The sequence below is a fragment of the Terrapene carolina genome, unplaced genomic scaffold, assembly GCF_002925995.2.
Source record: "Terrapene carolina triunguis isolate 2854851 unplaced genomic scaffold, T_m_triunguis-2.0 Scaffold95, whole genome shotgun sequence".
Classification (NCBI taxonomy): domain Eukaryota; kingdom Metazoa; phylum Chordata; order Testudines; family Emydidae; genus Terrapene; species Terrapene triunguis.
In genome coordinates this window covers 50580012-50601044 of record NW_020664446.1, presented here as the reverse complement: position 1 = coordinate 50601044, position 21033 = coordinate 50580012, and the positions used below count along the sequence as shown (strand labels likewise).

The following is a 21033-nucleotide window of genomic DNA, read 5'->3' as shown; positions in this document are numbered from 1 at the left end:
ATCCCATGAAGGGGTGCCCCCCAGGATAAGCATCTCTCTGTCCCACCGATGGGGTGTCTTCCCGGGGTTGGAGATCCCGTGCTCACATTGTAGCGTGTTCCCCCCACCCTCCATGGTGATGGGGTCTCTCTGGGATGGGGATCTCCTGCCCCCGATGATGGGGTGAGTCCCGCGCTCCCAGGAGGGGCCGGGGATCCCAGTGGCCAGTGCTGGGTGCCCCTCACCGGGATCCCGGCCCCGCGCCCCCAGGCTCACTCCACCTCCATGCCGAGGGTCTCCCTCCCCCGGGATCCCCTGCCCCCTCCCCCAGCCCGGGGATATCCCCTGCCCCTCCCGGCGGGCCGCGGGCTGCCCAATGGAGGCGGAGATGCTGTGCGGACTGCGGGCGGGGTGGGGGCGCCGCAGAGCCGCGGCCGGCCCGGGGACTGGCGCACTCGGCGGGGAGCCGGAGGGAGAGGCGGGCGCAGGCAGCGGCGCCGGGGCCGGGACTCTGGCAGGCAGCGGCTGGGATGAGGCGCGGGGGCGGCTGTGGGGGCAGATAGCGTCCCGCGGGGAAGCGGCCGAGTGGGGCTCGGAGCAGAGGCGGGGGCCGCCCGGCAGCGCCATGGCGGCGCAGTGCGACCCGCTGAGCGGCTACCTGCCGCAGCCGCTCTCCGACCCGGGCTCCAACAGCGAGCGGAGCGCCGACTCCCCGCTGCCCGGCTCCGAGGAGGACTCGGCTGGCCCACGGCCCCTGCGCAGCCCCGAGTGGGGCGAGGAGCGATTCCGGGTGGACAGGAAGAAACTGGAGGCCATGCTGCAAGGTGAGCGGGGTGCGCGGGCGTGGGGGAGCCCCGGGCCGGGGAAGGCGCTGGTCGCCGGGGGCTGGGGCCGCGGGAGGGGAGCGCTGTCTGCCGCTGCTGGGCTAGCGGGGGCGGGAGGTGCGTGTGGCGCTGGGGAAGCCGCGTCCCCGCAGTGGGCTCCAGCGGGTCCCCCTGGCGAGAGGCGGCTGGTCTCTCCCCTGGCAGGGGGTGCCCAGCCACTGGCCCGGGGACTGCCCCTCTTGCTGGGAAGGGCTGGGACGCAGGCGGGGACTCCAGCTGTGGACTCTCCTCTGCTGGACCCCCCAGGAGCTGGGCCACTTGCTGTTTGACCCCGGGGTGGGGGGCGTAGCATGGCTGCTCCTGCTGGGATGTTCCAGGTTCTGCGCTTCTCCTCAAAGCGGCCCCTAAGAGACCGCGTTAGGAACGGTCCCCAGAGAGAACACTTGAAATGTCCTGGCTCTGAAACTTACTCCCCACCCCCTCCCCGTTGCTGTTCCCTAGCACTTCCAATCCCAGATGTGGATAAACTCTCTGCTGTCTGCAGATGTCAGGGCTTGCAAACCGAGCTCCTCTTGGGGTGGGAAGGGATTCTTTCATAAAGCGGTGGAGACTGAGCTCTAGTGTCACCTGAATCTCTTGCAAAATTCATCTTGAGTTACTCTCAGTTCGTAAAAATCTCACTTATTATTAATACAGGTGTCAAATTCTGTCTCTAACAACATCACTTCGCAGTTCTGTGGTTTCACCAGCAGCATCCTAACTCTAAACGCTGTTAGCATTACTAGTATTGAAATAAAGCCTTGCTCTACAGTGAAAACTGTAAAAGAGGTTGTAAAAGGTTTCAAGGTAATCTTGAATGTCGTGGGCTACTGGAAAGACTTTAAACAAACAAAAACGAGCTTTCAGCTCATCTGAAGCATTTCAGATTTTTCAGGAATAGGACAGTGTTTTGCTACTTAGCATAGTGAGCTTTCATAAAATGGAAGGTTTCAGAATTGCAAGAAAACTTTCAATTTCTGGAGTTTTTTGAATATCAGAGTCCTTTAAATAATGGCTATATTCTAATTTGATCTAGATATTTTTCTAATATTTTTCCATTTTAGTTGGAGTATTGCAGTGCAGTTTTTTGAACTGATATATATTATCCATACCATATCACTAAAATAATACACCTAATAGTGTAGTGTACTCTTAAGGTAAAAGATTTAGAGGTTATTTTAGGTGAAAAATCTTAGTTTTGAAAACAGTAACTTATTAGATACACATGAGTAGTAATGTTTGATGATGTTTGTGTTAGGGTTAGGATTTGTTATACATTTGTATTGTTTCTTGTGATGAAATCTCTTGCATTTTGTTCCACTGTGTTTTGAATTATGTCACTCTCGTGAAAGTTAAGTAAACAGGTTTTGAAAAAATATTAATACAAATAGAAAATATTGTTTTAAAGGTGGATGTAACACCAGGTGGGGTATCTTTCACAGTTGTGTAATTTATTTAGCTTTTCTAATACCTTTTGCTCTATTCTAATGAGAATGGAGCTGAATTACAAACTGTTACCTTTAAAATTTCTGAGAGGATAAAGCATATTTGAATTGAATGAGATTATGGAACTTTTAAAAAGTGCAATTTTATTTTCTTAAATGTTTAGAATGACACATATAGTTGTTCTAGTTTTTTTTTTTTTTTTTTTTTAAAGAGGAGGAACAGGAGTACATTATTAGCATGCATTTAGCATGGCCTGTGCAAGCCACATAATTTTATGGCCACTTATAATTGTGTGATGTATAAATACTCTATACTTGACTGACTGACTTTCTTTTTCAACTGTTAAGGCTGCATTTTTCAAAAATCATAACAGGAGACTGGTAGCTCTTCATTTATGTATTATTTCACGAATGAAAATATTTGCTCTTATGCATGAGAGCAGTCATTCTAAATCTGTAAACATAGTGCTTTTTATTACCTTCTGAATTACTTGAAAGTGCACTGAATAACTTAAAGCAATGTTAGAAAATGTAATCTTTGACAACAGGAAAACAAAATGGAAGAAAAAAATCTGGTCCCATAATTCATATTCCCTGAATATGATAGTTTATAATCAATGTAATTGAAATTTTGTAATTTAAAATAATTAAAGTTGGAAAAATGGTAGAGAGATTGAGGACGAGACAAGGAAGAAATTAATTCCAAGTAAATGCATTATTTTTTTGGATATATTTTGGAGAAAACATTTTATTTTAGCTAGAGTTATGTGTTTTTTTTTTTCTTTTTAAAGAATCTGTCAGCTAAAATTGTTCAGTTAATTTCCTGAAAATGTTTTACTCATCATGACCGTCACGGAATGTCTGTTTAAATTTTTTAACACCAGTGGTGGTGGTCCGACGGGGGGAGAAAGGGAAGAGGATGCTGGATGAAGTAACTAGGAAAACTGGATTGTCTGCCCAAAAACCGTGGTATGACTTGCTGATTATAATGTTTGGAATTTGTTTCAGATGAGATTCTCTCTCCTGGGGGTAGGTTAATCTTTAACCAGTTAATATTTTGTTACTAGTAGAGAAATCTCATTATGTAATAAAGAGTGCAGACAAGCATACAGTTTTTGTTATAACTAACTGAATTAATTCTAAACCTGTGCTCATCAAAGATGTCTTAAAACTAAATTTTGTAAATTGCACATAGACACTCAAAAGAGGAGGTATTCGTGAAGAGAAAGGTCACAAGTTAAAAGTGCTGTAGGAAAATAGAAGATTTTCTTCACTTTTCCTCCACCAGTAAAATAAACTTCCATTACCTCATCCCACAGCCTGTGTCTTTCTACTGCCTGAGGTGGTAAGGGTGGGAGGGTAAAACAAACCTCATAAACAGAATCCAGTCTGATTATATAGCTGTGCCATCCAGTGGTTAATGCAAATGTATAACTTAAGAGAAAGAATTGTGATATTGTATGTTATTTCAGCCTAGCATGCATGTGCCAGAGATCATTTAAATTGTATCCCTCACACAGTAGTATACTGAACAATAGCATATTGAATTCACAGTAACAAGATTTTTTTGTAAATGTAAAAACTCTGACTACCATCATATTGAATTAATTTCTAGTTAATTGGTATTCTTGCCGGAAAAAATAGACTTGTTAGGAAATGGAATAAAGAGACAAGCATAATAAATTAGTCTTTCTCCATCAGAGATGGAATATTGGTAAAATTGTTGGAAAAATTCAGGAAAGATACTATGGAATAAAGTTACATCTTAAATTAATAGTTTATATTCACAGCATTTCCACCCAAGTATCTTAAAGTGCTTTACAAACATGAATAAAATCTCTTGATCCTGCTGGATGCTGCTATGCTCCTTTTATAGATGGTTAAGTTAAACACAGACAGTGACTTTGCCAAAGTGCCCCAGCAAGTCAACGGTAGAGCTGGCAATAATACCCAGAAATCTATGTTCACATTACTATGATCCAGCTTCTAGACAATACTGAATTTCCTTTTTTTTTTTTTTGGTATTGGAGATGACCATCCAGTGAAAGTATAAACTTTGACTTACCAGGGTTTCTAATGGTCTTTGGAACAGAACTACTCTAATGCCTTAGAAATATACCAATAGGAACACATTAAATAGCTCATATGGTCAGATTTCCTTTTTGTTATGTCCAGTGTTATTGCTTGATATTCCTAATGATGATATACATTTAGTGAAACTCTATTTTGTATGCATACTTTACTATGTACTCTATATAGCATGGTATACAGATTTTTTTTTTTTTATGTAGAACATTTTTCAGTGTAGATCTGTGAACAAATCTCATTAGACAGATTATTTTTGCAGAAAGGAAGCCGGAATCAAACAGTATATCAATGATACTTTCAGTAGTGACATATTGGAAGAAAATCTTTCATAATACATTTGTTGCTGTTGTAAACTAAATCTTAGCAAATGCTCAATTAAGAAAATCATTCCAAAATATTAATTTAATTTGATGCACAAAAATGTCACCATAACAACTGGGCACTATAAAAGATTAAATTTACAGAAAGTTGTCCGAAAAGTGTAGTCTGACTAAGGCAGCAGCTATGAATAAATCTACAGACAAGATGGCCTAAATAAATAAATAAAAACAAAACTCTCACAAACCAACCCCAACATACGTTAATAGATTAGGTATCTTACTAAATCAATTTTTAAAACGATGACAGATATAATGTGCTTTCTGTGTCATACCTCAGAATAGGTTTTGAATATTGTACACCTGTGTATGGTATATAGCAATGGTTCTCAACCTTTCCAGACTACTGTTACCTCTTTCAGGAGTCTGATTTGTCTTGCGTTACCCCCAAGTTTCATCTCACTTAAAAACTACTTGCTTACAAAATCAGACATAAAAATACAAAAGTGTCACAGCACACTATTAATGAAAAATTGCCTACGTTCTCATTTTTACCATATAATTATAAAAAATCAATTGGAATATAAATATTGTACTTACATTTCAGTGTATAGTATATAGAGCAGTATAAACAAGTCATTGTCGGTATGAAATTTTAGTTTGTACTGACTTCGCTAGTGCTTTTTATGTAGCCTGTTGTAAAACGAGGCAAATATCTAGTTGAGTTATTGTACCCCCTGCAAGACCTCTAAGTACCCCCAGGGGTACACATACCCCTGGTTGAGAACAATTGGTATATACATATCTTGTATATTTATGATGTGTCTGACACTGTAGTATCAAGGCAATTAAAATTAACATTTTTAGAGAAGTATAGTAGGGAAATTCTGTAGATACCATAATGATACTTATTTTTCCTTATCCTCTCTTGCAGTGTGGGAAAATATTAGAATGTGTCTCTGTCAAGACATCCAATTTACGACCTTCTTTAAAAAACAAAACACAAACAAAAAAAAAACCAAGCAAGCAAAAATACCTAAACACACCAAAAACTAGACCCCCCTCATGTTTAAGTTCTCATGTTTGTGCCATAGTCCTACTTGACGGGACTCCTTTTTGATCTAATCGATACTCACTTTTAAATATGCTCATTGTTGTCAACAGTGTTGTTGTTGAAACTGTTCAGAAGTACTTTGTTTGGATAGGTCACCGTTCGGTGCATTGCCTTGTACTCATCTAGGGAAAAGGCAGAATATTGTTGCTTTGAACCCTGGAGCCCCTAGAAATTTGCCATCGGTCCCCCCGGGCTTGCTTGCAATAGAACACTGTATTAAGGTAGAACGTGACTTGAGGCAGTTGAGGTTCTTTGAGTTGGTCCCCTTGCCCAGTTACTATAATGTTGAACATGACTTGTCCCTGTCTATGCTGATGATTCCCCAAGATTGTGGTCTATCTTGATTAATTTTCAAAAAGGCAAACCTTATTTGACTGTATACCGACTTTGTACAAGGTAATTGATAAGGCATTATTGACTAATTTTTAGGCTTTAATGATAACATTAATTCTGTATGAAATATGAAATGTCTATACAAATCTCTCAAATAATTGTTGGTAATTCTGCATAGCTTATTATTTTTTCATCCTCCTCCCTCTTTCCAAACTCCCAATGGGCACAATTTTTCTTCTTAGATCCTCTTCTCTGATTACTTATCCTCTGGCTGATTGGCAGAGTGTTTGTTGCCTGCAAGAATGAATGCTCACAAACTGGGAATACCTTTCTCCAGAGTAAATTTCAGTCCTTTCTGACTGGGATAAGGCAAAAACTTTAATAGCAATGTAGCTCTAATAATTCCAACAGTTCATCTTAATAAAGTTGCTTCTAAATTAGAGTCTAATGATCATATTTCTTTTGCATTTTGAATTCATATTTTACTGAAAGTAAAATGCCTGAGATTGCTTTGTTCAGAATTTATGCTGGTGGCTGATTGTGTCTGATATACTTCAGCAATAATTCAAACAAGGCCTGGTTATTCGGTATTTGATCATTTGCATATTTTTTTTCTATTCTCAAATTATCTTTCATGCAAAACTATAAGTAATTGGATAAGGAAAATACACTCTTTTCAGTAATTATACAAATAGGTATGAAAGTTTTCTTCTCATACTACCCACATTCCTATAACAAAGTCTGGTTCTGCTGCCAGGGTAATAGTGAATTCTCTGTTAATACATTTCCCCTTTACTATTTTGATTTCATTTATTTAGCCTATGATACTTTAAGTTTGGCTGTCTGGAATATTGAAAGTCCTAGAGAAGGAAGACTAGGACTACAAAAATCCTAGCAAAGCTGTGTTGATACTCAGCCCTTATACTTTAATACAGTGGTTCTCAAACTTTTTTTTTCGCGGACCACTTGAAAATTGCCGAGAGTCTCGGACCACTTAATGATCTTTCCAAATGTTGTTTGTACTGTTAGCTAACTATTGTAAAGCACTTTGGATAAAAGCGCTATATTTAAAAAAACAACCTTAATAATAAACTTTTTTTGTTCTACAAATAAAAGTGCAGAACTCATATTTTAATATCAGTAGTCTTACCTTTCTAATGCTATGGATGTGCCCTCTCTCCCCCACCACAGCAGCCACAGAGCTGAGGCTGGGAAGGAGGGCCGTCTCTCCCCGGCAGCCGCAGCCCTGGAGTTGGGGAAAGTCGCCTCTTTCTCTGGCTGCCACAGCCCTGCACATCCCAAATTCCCCCCACCCCCTTTTCTCATTCTACTGCCCCCTCCCACTACCCCCTATTCCCCCCAAGGCCACCACCTCACCTTACATGTGCGTCTTCTCCAGGGTCCAGACACCTACTTAGTGGAGCCACACCTGCGCGGCTCCACTAATTAGGTGGGTGGCCCTTTATTCTCTTGTGTGTGGCCACCCAGGCACACACCTTAGAGAGAACTGTCCGCGGACCATCTGAATGGAGCTCGTGGACCACAGTTTGAGAACCTCTGTTTTAATACAATCATGGTTTGCAGCAGAAGAGTACTCATTGAAGACCTGAATTTAGTAGTTTTTGTGCTAGGTAGCTGCTTTGTTGCACAATCAAACTCAAATAGTGGGTGCCTGATTTTATAGGGCATTATAGTCCTTGTAAAACTGGCAAATTGTATAGTATCTATAAAGGTATATTGTAAAAGCTGGATTTAAATTGTGCAACAAAATTGATTATTAAGCTTCCTTTTTAGTATTTTTCATTTGGAAATGAACTGTTTTAACATAAGGGGCAAAGATGCTTCAGTGATTGGCAAAGATAGAAATTTATCACATAAACCAATCAGAATCTTAAGAAAAATGTATAATAATGATAGCTATCAGCTACCTAGAATATGTTGTATAAAGGAACATTTTTGCCATCCTTTGATATAAAGAATGGTGTACTATGTTGGTAATTTCAGACATTGGCAGTTAGAATTCGACTGAATTAACGTTCTGACATTTGAAATGTCAAATGTACAAGTGTTGCTGGCAGGGATGCAGAGCAGAAGGCTGTCTTCCCTGTAATAGTCTTTGCTAGTGAGAACCTCACACTGACTCATTAAGAAGAATAAAATTCAAGATACTATCTCTCTTTGTAGACACTTAAGAAGTTCTTTTACTAAAATCTCTGACTCTTGTCGTTTTTACTTTCCAATGCATAAAAAGTATTCTGGATAAAAACATAGTAGTGTGGTAAGTGGAACCTTTCTAATAGCATTTACTTTTGGTGTTAACATACATATAGCCGAAAAGGTTTTAGATATTTTTCTAGCTTTCAAATCCCAAATGTGCTGACTAGACTTTTCTATAATTTATATATATATATATAAAATGTGTGTGTGTGTATGTATATGAAATGATTTTTGGTGACTTGTAGTTTAAAAATGTTCTTGCATTCCGTTAACAATTGTAATAATATCACTTTCTCAAGTTTCTGTGTTTTTTAAGTAGTACAACAGGCTATCATGGTTTGGCATGAACTGCTGAGTTAAGTATTGCTGGCTTGCACATTCCTTTTGGTTATATTATAATCTTTACCTCCATTGGAAAATATGCCCTGTTTTGAGTACTTATTTCAGGCCGTTTGGCTTTGTGCCTGTCTGCTGTTTAGCAATGAAACATACTTGTTTCTTATTTTCAGATCTTTGTGTAGTAGAATTATTTGTGAAGTGCTTCTTAACTATAGTGAAACATCCACTTTAAATGCTTGACAGTAGAAAATAGTGATGGGCATGCTCTGTAGCTCTAAATATCATATCTGAAATATTTTAATTTAGTAAAAATAGTTTCTAGCTCTAAATATGTGAGAGTCATAATTAATATGCTGTCTAAAATCTGAGTGCTTCCCATTCAGTTAATTGATGTAGTTTCAGGAATCGTGTTTGTGAATAAATGTGCAAACTTAAAAGATGGCTTCTTTGAGACTTAGCCTTCCTTTCCAAAGTTACCACCTCCTGTGTGTAAGCCATGGAGTTATGAACATTTGTAGTGGATAAAACTACTAGATTGTGTTGAAACAGCTGAATGAGTTGAAAGGGGAAATGTAAATTTATAGTTTTCATAGAACAGAATGAACTAGAATGCATTAATTATGGTACTTTGATCCCTACTGTACAATTATTTTAGTGGGATAATGAACTTCTACAAGCAGTGCGACATTTGGATCAGGGCCCTTGCAGGCCCTGAACTGAAAGTCCATTGAAATCAGCAGCAATCTTTACATTGACTTCAATGGGTTTTGGATCAGGCCCTTAAAAACTTGGCTAGTTTCTTGAAGTCTGAAATATATTATATAAAAGTAGCATTCCTTCCATGTTAGGTCTGATATTAATGCCCAGGTGTTAATTTTTCTAGTTTAGATCAACATGACCATTTTATATGGGGTTAGTAAAATGACCAGATACAGTGCTGCATTGATTTACATAACTGATTTATGTGAAGTGGGACTGATTTACCAGTGATCTTGTTTTCATTTGGAAAGAATGTTTAGAATGTTCAGTATAGAATGTTTTCCCCAATAATGTGTTCTAAAAACCTTCTGTTTGGGTTTTATGTTGAGGCTTCGTTGGAATTGCAGGAGGTATTTTTTTGTAAAGGCAGAAGTAAGTAATCAACAGCAGTACCTTAATTTATTTTAAACGTAACATGCTTATTCACTTGGCAATGGAGTATAATGGAACTTCAGCCTTAGACGCCACTGTTCAACTTAAAAAAACACAGGGGAATCTCTAAAAAGTGTCTGTCATCACAGCTCTAGTGTGATAACACCTGCTTGCTGATGTGATCTTAATAGATCCCTGAATGCACAGGGAACTGGCCATGATGGTAGCAGTAGTGCTGTGACTGTCACCTTTTTCATCCTTCCTGTGAAGGATCTGAGTATTCTGCCAGCATTGTGGTGCCAGATTGACCAATAATGCTTATGTTAGGGTTGTCAACCTTTTAAAATAATCCTGTTATGTGTGTCCATGTGTATGTAGAAAGAGTCAGGCCTGGTGAGTAGGTTGCAAGGGAATGTATATATGTCTCTCTCTTAGTCAGAGTGGGAGGCTGGAGGTGGGTGAACGGGATTGGATGTTTATAGCCTGAACCAATACTACAGGGTTGTCATATTACAGTATGAGAGTTGGTGCCTGTCCCCAGAGCAATTTGAAACATCTGCTAGGATCTTGCTGAAAACTTGGTTTGTTTCTCCTACCTTAAAAATGCTGGTAAAATGTAAACAGTTCAATTCTTGCATTCTTTAAACATCAGTGTTGATATTTTTCGTGTCATTTCAAAGAGCAGCTTGTTAGATTTGAAGTGATATGTATCAACCTTGTAGTGAAATTTGGGAATATGGGATACTGAGTAGAGGAAATGTAGTCAAGTAAGGATCGATTAGTGGCCTGGGAGTCAGACCTGAGTTCCCTGGCTTGCTCTGCCACTCACTTGCTACGATGTGATGTTGAGCAAGTCACTTGGTCTCCTACCCTTTGTCTGTCTTGAATGTTCAGAATGTCAGCTCTTCTGGGTGAGGTTTCTCTCTTACCACATGTCTGTATTGTGCCTGGCACAATGTGGCCCTGATCTCTAGGTGCTGCTGTAATACAAATAAAAAGTTGAATGTATGATTACTGAAAAATGATTAGATTTGGTTAAAGATCTTTCTTTTGAAAAATAACCACTCAGCTGTGGATAGTAGGTTTGCATGCAAGATTCTCATACATTTAAGAGAAAACCCTCTGTTCATTTAAGCAAATACCAAGCCTCAATTCCTCTCTTGGCTTTTTGCCTGCTGGGAACATGTGTAGACATAAGCTAACCAGGAGCCTTCCATTTTCCATTTGCAAAGCTTCTTTACAGATCAGGCCTTGGAGTCTTCATGAAGTCTCATTTCACTTTTCCATTAAGAGGATACGATAGAATTTCTATAAGAATTGTGTTCTGTGAAAAGTACATAGTAATCAGTATGCTTTAAAGGTCATTCATCAATAGGGCCCTACCAGATTCATGACGATGAAAAACGCATCATGGACCACGATATCTGGACTCCCCCTGTGAAATCTGGTCTTTTGTTTGCTTTTACCCTATACTATACAGATTTCACGGGGGAGACCAGAGTTACTCAAGTTGGGGGTCCTGACCCAAAAGAGAGTTGCAGGGGGGTTGCAAGGTTATTTTAGGGGGAGTCACGATATTGCAACCCTTACTGCTGTGCTGCTTTCAGAGCTGGGCGGCTGGAGAGCAGCAGCTGTTGGCTGGGCGCTCAGCTCTGAATGCAGTGTCACGCCAGCAGCAGCACAGAAGTAAGTGTGGCAATACCATACCATGCCATCCTTACTTCTGCACTGCTGCCTTCAGAGCTGGGCGGCCGGAGAGTGGTGGCTGCTGACTGAGGGCCCAGCTCTGCAGGCAACAGTACAGAACTAAGGGTGGCCATACTATGCCATGCCATCCTTACTTCTGCGCTGCTGCTGGTGGCAGCTCTGCCTTCAGTGCTGGGATCCAGGCCAGCAGCTGCCGCTCTCCAGCTGCCCAGCTCTGAAGGCAGAACTACCGCCAGCAGCAGTGCAGAATTAAGAGTATTAGTACCGCAACCCCCCTACAATAACCTTGTGACCCCCCCAACTCCTTTTTGGATCAGGACCCCTACAATTACAACACTGTGAAATTTCAGATTTAAATAGCTGAAATCACAAACTTTATGATTTTTTAAAATCCTATGACCATGAAATTGACCAAAATGGATCGTGAATTTGGTAGGGCCCTATTAATCAGATTACAATATGTAGATATGGAAGGCTCTGTTTCTAGTTCTGTTGATTTTTTTTACAGCATTTTTCATCACAAATAGATTGTGTGTGTGTGTGTGTGTGTGTGTGTGTGTGTGTGTGTTTGCACACTTCAAAAAATTTTCTAAGAAGTTAGTGGGTATCTGTTGAAGTATGCCATTGGTTGTACTGTGAAATGTATCAGCCTGTGAAGCTAACCTAATTTTTCCTTCATGACCATTATACTGTTGTGGCTTTTTATTATTCTAAGTGCCAAAATGGAGTGGAGCTTTTTTAAAATAACGTCTTTGCTTTTTTTAAAAATGATAGTGAAATGAATAGACTGATGGTATTAGGAAAAGTTCTTTTCCATTTTTAAAACATTTAAGTAACAATTAATTTGAGTAAACGTGTAAGTAAAACAGCTAATTCTTTTACCATCCCTTAATTCCCCTGTATACAAATTTGATCTCTTGTCTATGCAATCTTAAGTGGCAGGCTGAACTATCTGCTCTTCATAGCAACAAGGTGACTGGCAAAAGACAACAAAATGTACCCTTTTATGCTGATTTATGTTGCAGAATCTCTGTGCTGCCTGCTTGGTGGAGCAGGTAGTCAGGGCACTGGATTCACCCTGAATTCAGCTGGTTGAATTTTATCCTTGGAAGGAAGTGATGGTTTTTAACTTTTTGTAAGGAGGGCTTCAATTAACACTTGAAAAATGAGGATTGTTTAAACATTTCATCTGAGATTAAAAGTGATTCTAGTACCTTTGGAATTTAATATTGATACATATTTCCATAGTTTATTTTAAAAAAGACTTAATTGTCATATTCTTCTTCAGAATTTAGAGTTGTGTTGCTTCAATATTGCTAAATATTTACTTTTTCCCCCCGTTGTGTTAACCAAGTGTCTTTAGGATTGTCTGTTGTGAAATACAGTTGATGGCATAATCTAACCTGTGTTTCCCCCACTCCCTAATAACATTATGTGAATGGGAGGCTTTGACTATATCTATTTTTACTGGCTGTATTCTGTTTACAGTGTGTATGTATATATTTATGTGGCAGTTGAACATAAGAAATTTGGAAAGTTAAGGTCAACTGTCTTAAGAAATGTAAAAAATGAAATCCTTAGTTTAAAAATAAAACTAATATTAGGTCAATTAAGTGGTGCATTGAAGCATTTTAATGTTATGGAAAACTTTAGTAGACTGAGATGTATTCTGAAGAAACTGCATCTGACCTGTATGCTAAGGTAATTGAGATGCTTGATGGAGCATAAACTGGGACTCTGAAAAATAGATGCCATAAGCCATTTCAGATCTACAGTGTGCATAGATTTTTGCATTCTAATACAAAACTTTAATAAATAAATTAAAATTAATGGTTTTACAAAAACCTGTTCTTCTGAGAGAGTGCATATGTCCTCTTTTTGGCTGCTGTTCCCCCACCCCTCCACACCATTGAGCTTTCTGAACTTTCAGGAAAACCATGTGAGTGCTCCTTTCTAATGCCAAATGAGTACTTAATGCAAATGAGTACTTTTAACTTGGCAGTTCATAGCCCCAGCACCTCTGGGCATGCCGCATCAGTTTTGAATGTAAAAAATTTGCTTGAGCCGGACACCTGATTGCTTGAGCCCCGACGCCTCTTTCATTACAAATTAGGCACTGCTCCAAATATTTGGAAGGCTGAGATAATAAAGCCATGTGGCTGCAATGCCTTCTGTTCCTTCCAGCCAGTTTAAAACATGTAAACATTATTTATATTAATTATGTCCTAGAACAGGGGTGGGCAAACTTTTTGGGCCAAGGGCCACATCTGGGTGGGGAAATTGTATGCAGGGCAGGGGGTTGAGGTGTGGGAAGGGGTGCGGTGTGCAGGAAGGGGCTCAGGGCAAGGGATTGGAGCAGAGGAGGGGTGCGGGGTTTATGAGGGGGCTCAGGGAAAGGGTTTGGGGTGCAGGAGGGGTGCGGACTGGGGGAGGGGGCTTAGGGCAGGGGTTGGGGTGCAGGTTGGGTGTGGGGTGTGGCAGGGGACTCAGGGCAGGGGGTTGGGGTGTAGGAGGGGTGCGGGGTGCATGAGGGGGCTCAGGGCAGGGAATTGGGGTGCAGGACGGGTGCGGGGTGCAGGCAGGGGGCTTAGGGTAGGAAGTTGGGGGGTGGGGTGCAGGAGGGGTTCGAGCTCCAGCCTGGCGCCGCTTACCTAAAGCGGCTCCGAGGTGGCAGTGGTGTGCGCCAGGGCCAGGGCAGGCTCCCTGCATGCCTACCCTGTCCCTGCCCCACGCCGCTCCAGGAAGCGCTGCGGCCCCTGGGAGGGTGGGGGGGGCGGAGGGCTCTGCGTGCACTGCCCTTGCTCCGCCTCCAGGTACCTCCCCCGAAGCTCCCATTGGCCGCGGTTCCCTATTCCTGGCCAATGGGAGCTGCGGGGGGCGGTGCCTGGAGGCACGGGCAACGCATGCGGAGCCCTCTGCCCCCCCCTGCCCGGGGGCCTCTTCTGAGAGCGGCGCCGGGTTGCGGCACCACGGGGGGCAATCCCACAGGCCGGATCCAAAGCCCTGAGAGTCTGGATCCAGCCCGCGGGCCTAGTTTGCCCACTCCTGTCCTAGAACAAAGAAAACTTGTTCATATTTCATCTGTGAAGGTGACCGTTTTAATGTTATGGGGTGTAGCATGGTCTAGTGGTTATAACATTGGATGCTAATCAATTCAATTAGATGCTTGTCTAAAAAATCTGCTCTAGGCATTAGTTTGGGGAAATTCTGTGGCCTGTGTTATACAGGTCAGGCTAGATGATCACAGTGGTCCCTTCTGGCCTTGGAATCTATGAATGAACGAGACTGGAAATCAACTTGAGTTACTTTTCCAACTTGCTGTATAATCTTGGATGAAAAATGCTCCATAAGGATAAAATATTTGTTGTTTTTGTTTATTTCTTTTTTGTGTATGTATGTAATTAGTGCTGTTTAAAGTGTCTGGATATAGGAATTTTGGATATAGAGCAAACTTTTGTAAACACTTTTATGTGGCTGAGAGAATCCCAATAAATAGCTTTTCTGGTAAACTGTAAATACAATACGTGTAGGTACACTTTTTTTCTTAGAAGAATTTTCTTTAGCAGTATATGTAAATAACAGATAAGAGAAAAATCTGTTCTTAATCAGGTCCATGTGCAGAAACATTGAGCGAACTTTACAAAATCTTTAGGGCTTGGTAAACAAACCTTTGAAATATGAATATACACATGCAGAACACTGAAATATAACTGTAGAGCCTAGTGTGTGTGTGTGTGTGTATGTATATATTTGGTAACTGAAATTTTGGAATGTCATAAACAGTTTAACATATGAGGGTTTATTTCTGGGTCCCTGAGCAACAGCCAGCAAATGCTTTTTTTGGACTAAGTTTTTTTTTTTTTTAATTAAATATACTTTGGTGACATCCCTAGATAATTGAACAATTTCTTGGCAGAAATGGGAAGTTATTCCAGTGTTTGAAACATAAGGGATCATTTAAGTTTAAAACTATGAAAAGTGAGGTCAGCTTATTGTAAATGTTTAAATATAACCAGAATACTTTATTAAACAATTCTTTTAGCATACCTTTACAATTATTCTCTGGTCTTGAAAATATGTGTCGAAGCACTTAAACCTATACATCTGTCCTGTCGAATATTAGAGTGAAGTAATGCTTTATTGTGAGAGATTTAACACCAGAAAGATCCACATAAAGTGGCAATGGCAGTTCAAGTACACCTATTTGATGAGTTCCCCTTTGGAGATGTGTTTAAATATTGGTGTATACCCAAGGTGAAACTTATTCTAATTGACCTTGTCTACACTAAAAAAATGTACTGTGCTAAAATTGTTCCTTTCAGTTGATGCATGTCCATCTTGGGTCCACACACAAGCATGGCAGAGTGTGAACTCTTTGGGGCCTGGTCTTTTCATTTTTATTTTGTGTGTGCAGAGCATAGCACAAGGGTCCAGATCAGGGGTAGGCAACCTATGGCACGCGTGCCGAAGGCGGCACGCGAGCTGACTTTCAGTGGCACTCACACTGCCCGAGTCCTGGCCACTGGTCTGGGGGGATCTGCATTTTAATTTAATTTTAAATGAAGCTTCTTAAACATTTTAAAAACCTTATTTACTTTACATACAACAATAGTTTAGTTCTATATTATAGACTTATAGAAAGAGACCTTCTAAACATGTTAAAATGTATTACTGGCACGCGAAACCTTAAATTAGAGTGAATAAATGAAGACTCGGCACAGCACTTCTGAAAGGTTGCCGACCCCTGGTCCAGATCAACAGTCTGGGCCTTCTGATACTACTGTATTAGAAATAATTTGTTTGAGGAGAAGCTGAGAAATGTGTCTAAAAAATGTAGACCAGTGAGACATTTTGAGTTGACAGAATGACTGTGTTGTTAGCAGAACAACCATACAAAAACAGAAACACTACACAAATATAAACTCTTGCTAAACTTTAAAACATAATTGGAAGCTGCTTTTCCTGTAAAGTGGTTAGACTTGGCTCTACTTTCCAGCCAGGCTTGTGTATCCAGTGGAGAGTTCCTATGAGATTTGTGCTTAGACACTCCTCTTTTCATAGAGTTACAAGTAGCCAGCTTCCTGCTTATGGCTCAGTGGCTACCTTTGTTTCAGAATGCTCCTCTTTCTTATTAAACAGGGCACTTTTGGCTGCTAGTACTGTCTCTGATGTGATTAGACCTCTTAACTGTTTCCTTGGAGAGACCTAATCTTGGTGAGGAGAGATGATAGGCTTTCCCTGAAGAGGTTGGATTTTAAGGGGGAAGAAAAAGTTCTTCTTTTCTCCTTCCTTTTACAGAGGCTTCTTGCCTTCCCTGATCCAAAAAATGGATGAGGGTTTATCCCCCAAATAAAATATACATACATGGGGTGAGGGTTTGGTTCTTGTAAGAGAATTCTCTTCCTAGTGAAAGGGGTAGGGGAACTGGTCATGTTGGAGGGTCAGGTGTGGGATGGGAGAAGTAATTGGCTACTTTCAGAAGGAGTAAAGGAAAGATCTGCATAGTATCCTGAAGCTTGTTCCTTCTGTGACTAAGGGCAGGTCTACACTACAGTCTAGATCGAAACTCCTGAGATTGATCCACCGGTGGTCAATTTAGCGGGTCTAGTAAAGGCCCGTGAAATCGACTGCAGATCGCTCTCCAGTTGACCCCTGTACTCTACCTCCAACAAGAAGAGTAAGGTAAGTCGACAGGAGATTTTCTCCCGTCGACCCCCTGCGGTGTAGACCCCGCGGTAACTCAAGCTAAGGTTCGTCGACTCCAGTTACATTATTACTTCTTTCTCCTGACCTTGAGTATGGGAATGAAATTATGTGGTTGAGGGGGGAAGATTAGAAAGAATTTGTGTGGGACAACAGTAGAGGAGAGGAACTTAGATTGTAAGAAGAAGAGTTTGAGAGGGTAGGGTCCTCTTACAGAGGATACTAGAATCCTAAAGCTGACGGCTGTATAGATTTTTGTCTATAAGCGGGAAATTACATAAAATATGGCAGAATGTGTTTTTAACATAAGACATGACAGTCCTTGTCTACACTGCATGTTTAACATGTCAGCTAGTCATCATTAATTCTAGGATCCACTCTGTGGTTCACATTGTCATTGACCAGCTGACATGTTAATCGTAAACATCTTTGTCTGAGGAATGATGTCGTGTTTAAAATTGGTGTTATAAATTCATGCTCTAATGCGGTAAAATTTTCTAATGTGGACAAGCCCTTAATGTAGCTTGGAGTTTGATTCAGTTTCTTAAATTATCCTGAGTTCTTTGTACAGTACTTTGTTTTAGTACTGTATAAACACTGAAAAAGCAATCAAGATACTCAATGTTGCCAAAACATGTAGGAAAAATACATGTTCTAGTGAACACCTTTAAAAGATTCTTGGAGCTTCTAGTAATAATTTGGTACCATATTTGTTTGACAGTAAAGCAAATTATTTTTAAACCAAAACTATATTAAATCATCCACATTAACTTTACATCTTGCTGTTCAATATTTTTGTGTGAAGAAATATAATGTTCCTTGGCTTAGAGCTCCCACACAGGAACTGGGGACAGAAGTAAGCCAAAAATTAATTCTTTACTTTTTTATCATTTGTTTTTCAAGATTTTTGGCAGAAATCAAACATTCTTTGTTTTAGTTTTTCACTTCCCTTCACTTGATGTTTTACATCCCTTAACTTTTCAATGCTCATTCTAGCTTGTTTGGTATGAACTTAGTGTTTTTGATAATGTAGCAGCATTTTTAGTGCGTTTTTTTTTCCTGAAGCTTAAAAATGAAAATAAGGAACTTGAATATAAAAATGTTTAACACCAAGGCAGCAAGCTAAATCAACCGATAAATCAAAATTAAGATTGATTAGCTTCAAAACTATGCCGCCTTGTTTACTCACAATCATTAGTTAAAGGAAGAAGTGAATTTTCATTAAAGTTTGCTGTCCTGGTTTGCATCACAACTTTGTATAAACAGAATTTTACATTTTTGACTTAATTGTTTTCATATGATGTATGAAACAATTTATTTGATAGATGAATCTCTATGGTTCTTCATCCAACAAAGTTTACTATGTTTGTTGAGGGGAAAGAGAAGTAGCACAGTTGGGAAGAAGGGGAGACTGTTATGACATGGTCTTGCCTGTGTAGACAGGGCTAAACTATATTATAAGGTTGTTACGGCCCTGGTCTTTATAGGCAAGAAAATAGTTCACTTGACCCAATTAGAGTCTAGAATCTGGAAGATTGTATTACTTCAGTTTTTTTCAAAAGCTTGACTACTTATAATGTTTTATGGACTTAAAATCATTACCACACAAGCATATAGGTTATAGTTTTATTACATTATTTTATTACTTTTATTTATTAAAGATTCTGTCACATTCCAGAAGTATTTAAATCTAGAGCTGAAATCTGATGATTTAATGACAACTTTCATTCTATAATTTGAAGTTTGCGTTAGTTGCTTATAAATCACACAAAAGGCTTTATTCTCAAATTTTGCTATGCATTTTAAGAAATAAAATGCTTAACATGTGTAATAATATAACAGAATAATTAGCAGTCTGAGCATTGGTGACTCTTTAGACCTACAAATTTAGGATTAGAGGTTTCTGGTGGTTATCCCTGTCAAACAATCTTCAGAAACCAATTAATAGACAAAGAATCAAATTCATTCAAATGTCCATATACTAAACCTTCTAGCCCCTCCCTTGGGATCAACTTTGAATAAACATTGACACATCCTCTTACCCTCTCTCCCCCATCCTTCAATAACTTGAGTTAAGATATGCATCCAAATTGCAAAAAAAATTGTACGTGTGTACAAACCCCTCTATTATGTATGTGAAATCTGGGGTGTATCATGCCACCTCTTTCCGATCATTGTCTTTGAAATACATTGCATGCTTGTACAATCCTAAATAGTTCCCCTCCCTGTGGTATTGACACCTTCAAGAATTGGTTGGTATATGTAGCCTCACTCTCTTAATCATCATGTAACAAAACAAAATAAGAGACAATAGACATAAGTTTGTGGCTCTTGTCCTTCAACACTTTTTTCGTTCACTGTCCAGCATATATGTTAAAGAAATCGCTAGGTTCTATATGCTCGCACCCGGTATATGAGTAAAGAAGACACTGGGAAAACTGGGTTGGAGAGCACAGACAATGGAAGAACAATAGCTCTGCAAAACACTACTCCCCTGTCTTCAATTCCACAGAACATCCTGTGCCACAAGTTAGCCTTTTATGCAGATATCTGAGCAGGACTTAATGGTGCTCCATGAAGTACTAACTCCAGTTCCACTACTTCACCTACCACTTTGTGGAGGTGGAGTGGGGATGGGTGGGAAAGAATTTGTCTGGATAGAGAGACCAAAGGTAGCATTGCTCTAGAGCAGTGTTTCCCAAACTTGGGACGCCGCTTGTGCAGGGAAAGCCCCTGGCGGGCCGGGCCGGTTTGTTTACCTGCCGTGTCTGCAGGTCCGGCCAATCGCGGCTCCCACTAGCCGCGGTTCGCTGCTCCAGGCCACTGGGAGCTGCTGGAAGTGGCATGGGCCAAGGGACATGCTGGCCGCCGCTTCCAGCAGCTCCCATTGACCTGGAGCAGCGAACCATGGCCAGTGGGAGCCACGATCGGCCGGACCTGTGGATGTGGCAGGTAAACAAACTGGCTCGGCCCGCCAGGGGCTTTCCCTGCACAAGCAGCGTCCCAAGTTTGGGAAACACTGCTCTAGAGGAAGCTCTGCTGTGGGAGGGGAAGGAGACAGCACACTGCAGTACTCTGTTTTCCCTACAGATGACAAAATTTGAAGGCTTTGGCCTCTCAAATTCTTTTTCCTAGAGGGGAATAATCAAAGGAAATTCTTTGAAGTAAAACCTTTGGAGTTTCCTGGATTTTTTGTCCCCCTTCCATGAGTTTAGCCTGAGATAAACTGTGTGTGTGTGTGTGTGTGTGTGTGTTGGAGCAGGGGTGGGGATTAAGGGTATGATGCAGGTTCCTATCATCTATTTGCATCCATTTTTTCCCCCTTTTTAAAAAATATTCCTCAAAGACTTACAACAACATACACGTATAGTGAGGGCATATTTGATAGTCTGCATCAGGGGTCGGCAACCTTTCAGAAGTGGCGTGCCGAGTCTTCATTTATTCACTCTAATTTAAGGTTTCGCGTGCCAGTCATACATTTGAATGTTTTTAGAAGGTCTCTTTCTATAAGTCTATAATATATAACTAAACTATTGTTGTATGTAAAGTAAATAAGGTTTTTAAAATGTTTAAGAAGCTTCATTTAAAATTAAATTAAACTGCAGAGCCCCCCGGACCAGTGGCCAGGACCCGGGCAGTGTGAGTGCCACTGAAAATCAGCTTGCGTGCCGCCTTCGGCAAACGTGCCATAGGTTGCCTACCCCGGTCTACATTGTTGGCCCTGTACAACCTGAGCAGCTAGTCAAAATTCTGAGCCCTGAGAATGTTCTAGTTCAAAGTAGAAATTGATGAAATTT

The 21033-nt window shown here is 40.6% G+C and overlaps 1 protein-coding gene across 2 annotated transcripts in view; it reads left to right on the top strand.

The window, feature by feature from the left end:
* The first annotated feature begins 488 nt into the window (after positions 1–488).
* The window catches only part of BICC1 (BicC family RNA binding protein 1), a 212838-nt gene continuing 192293 nt past the window's right edge, over positions 489–21033 (top strand). For both annotated transcript variants that reach the window (XM_024209767.2, XM_024209760.3), the window contains exon 1: positions 489–803. In XM_024209767.2, the coding sequence (XP_024065535.2) occupies positions 605–803 (199 nt within the window). In that variant the 5' untranslated portion in view covers positions 489–604. The remainder of the gene's footprint in view (positions 804–21033) is intronic.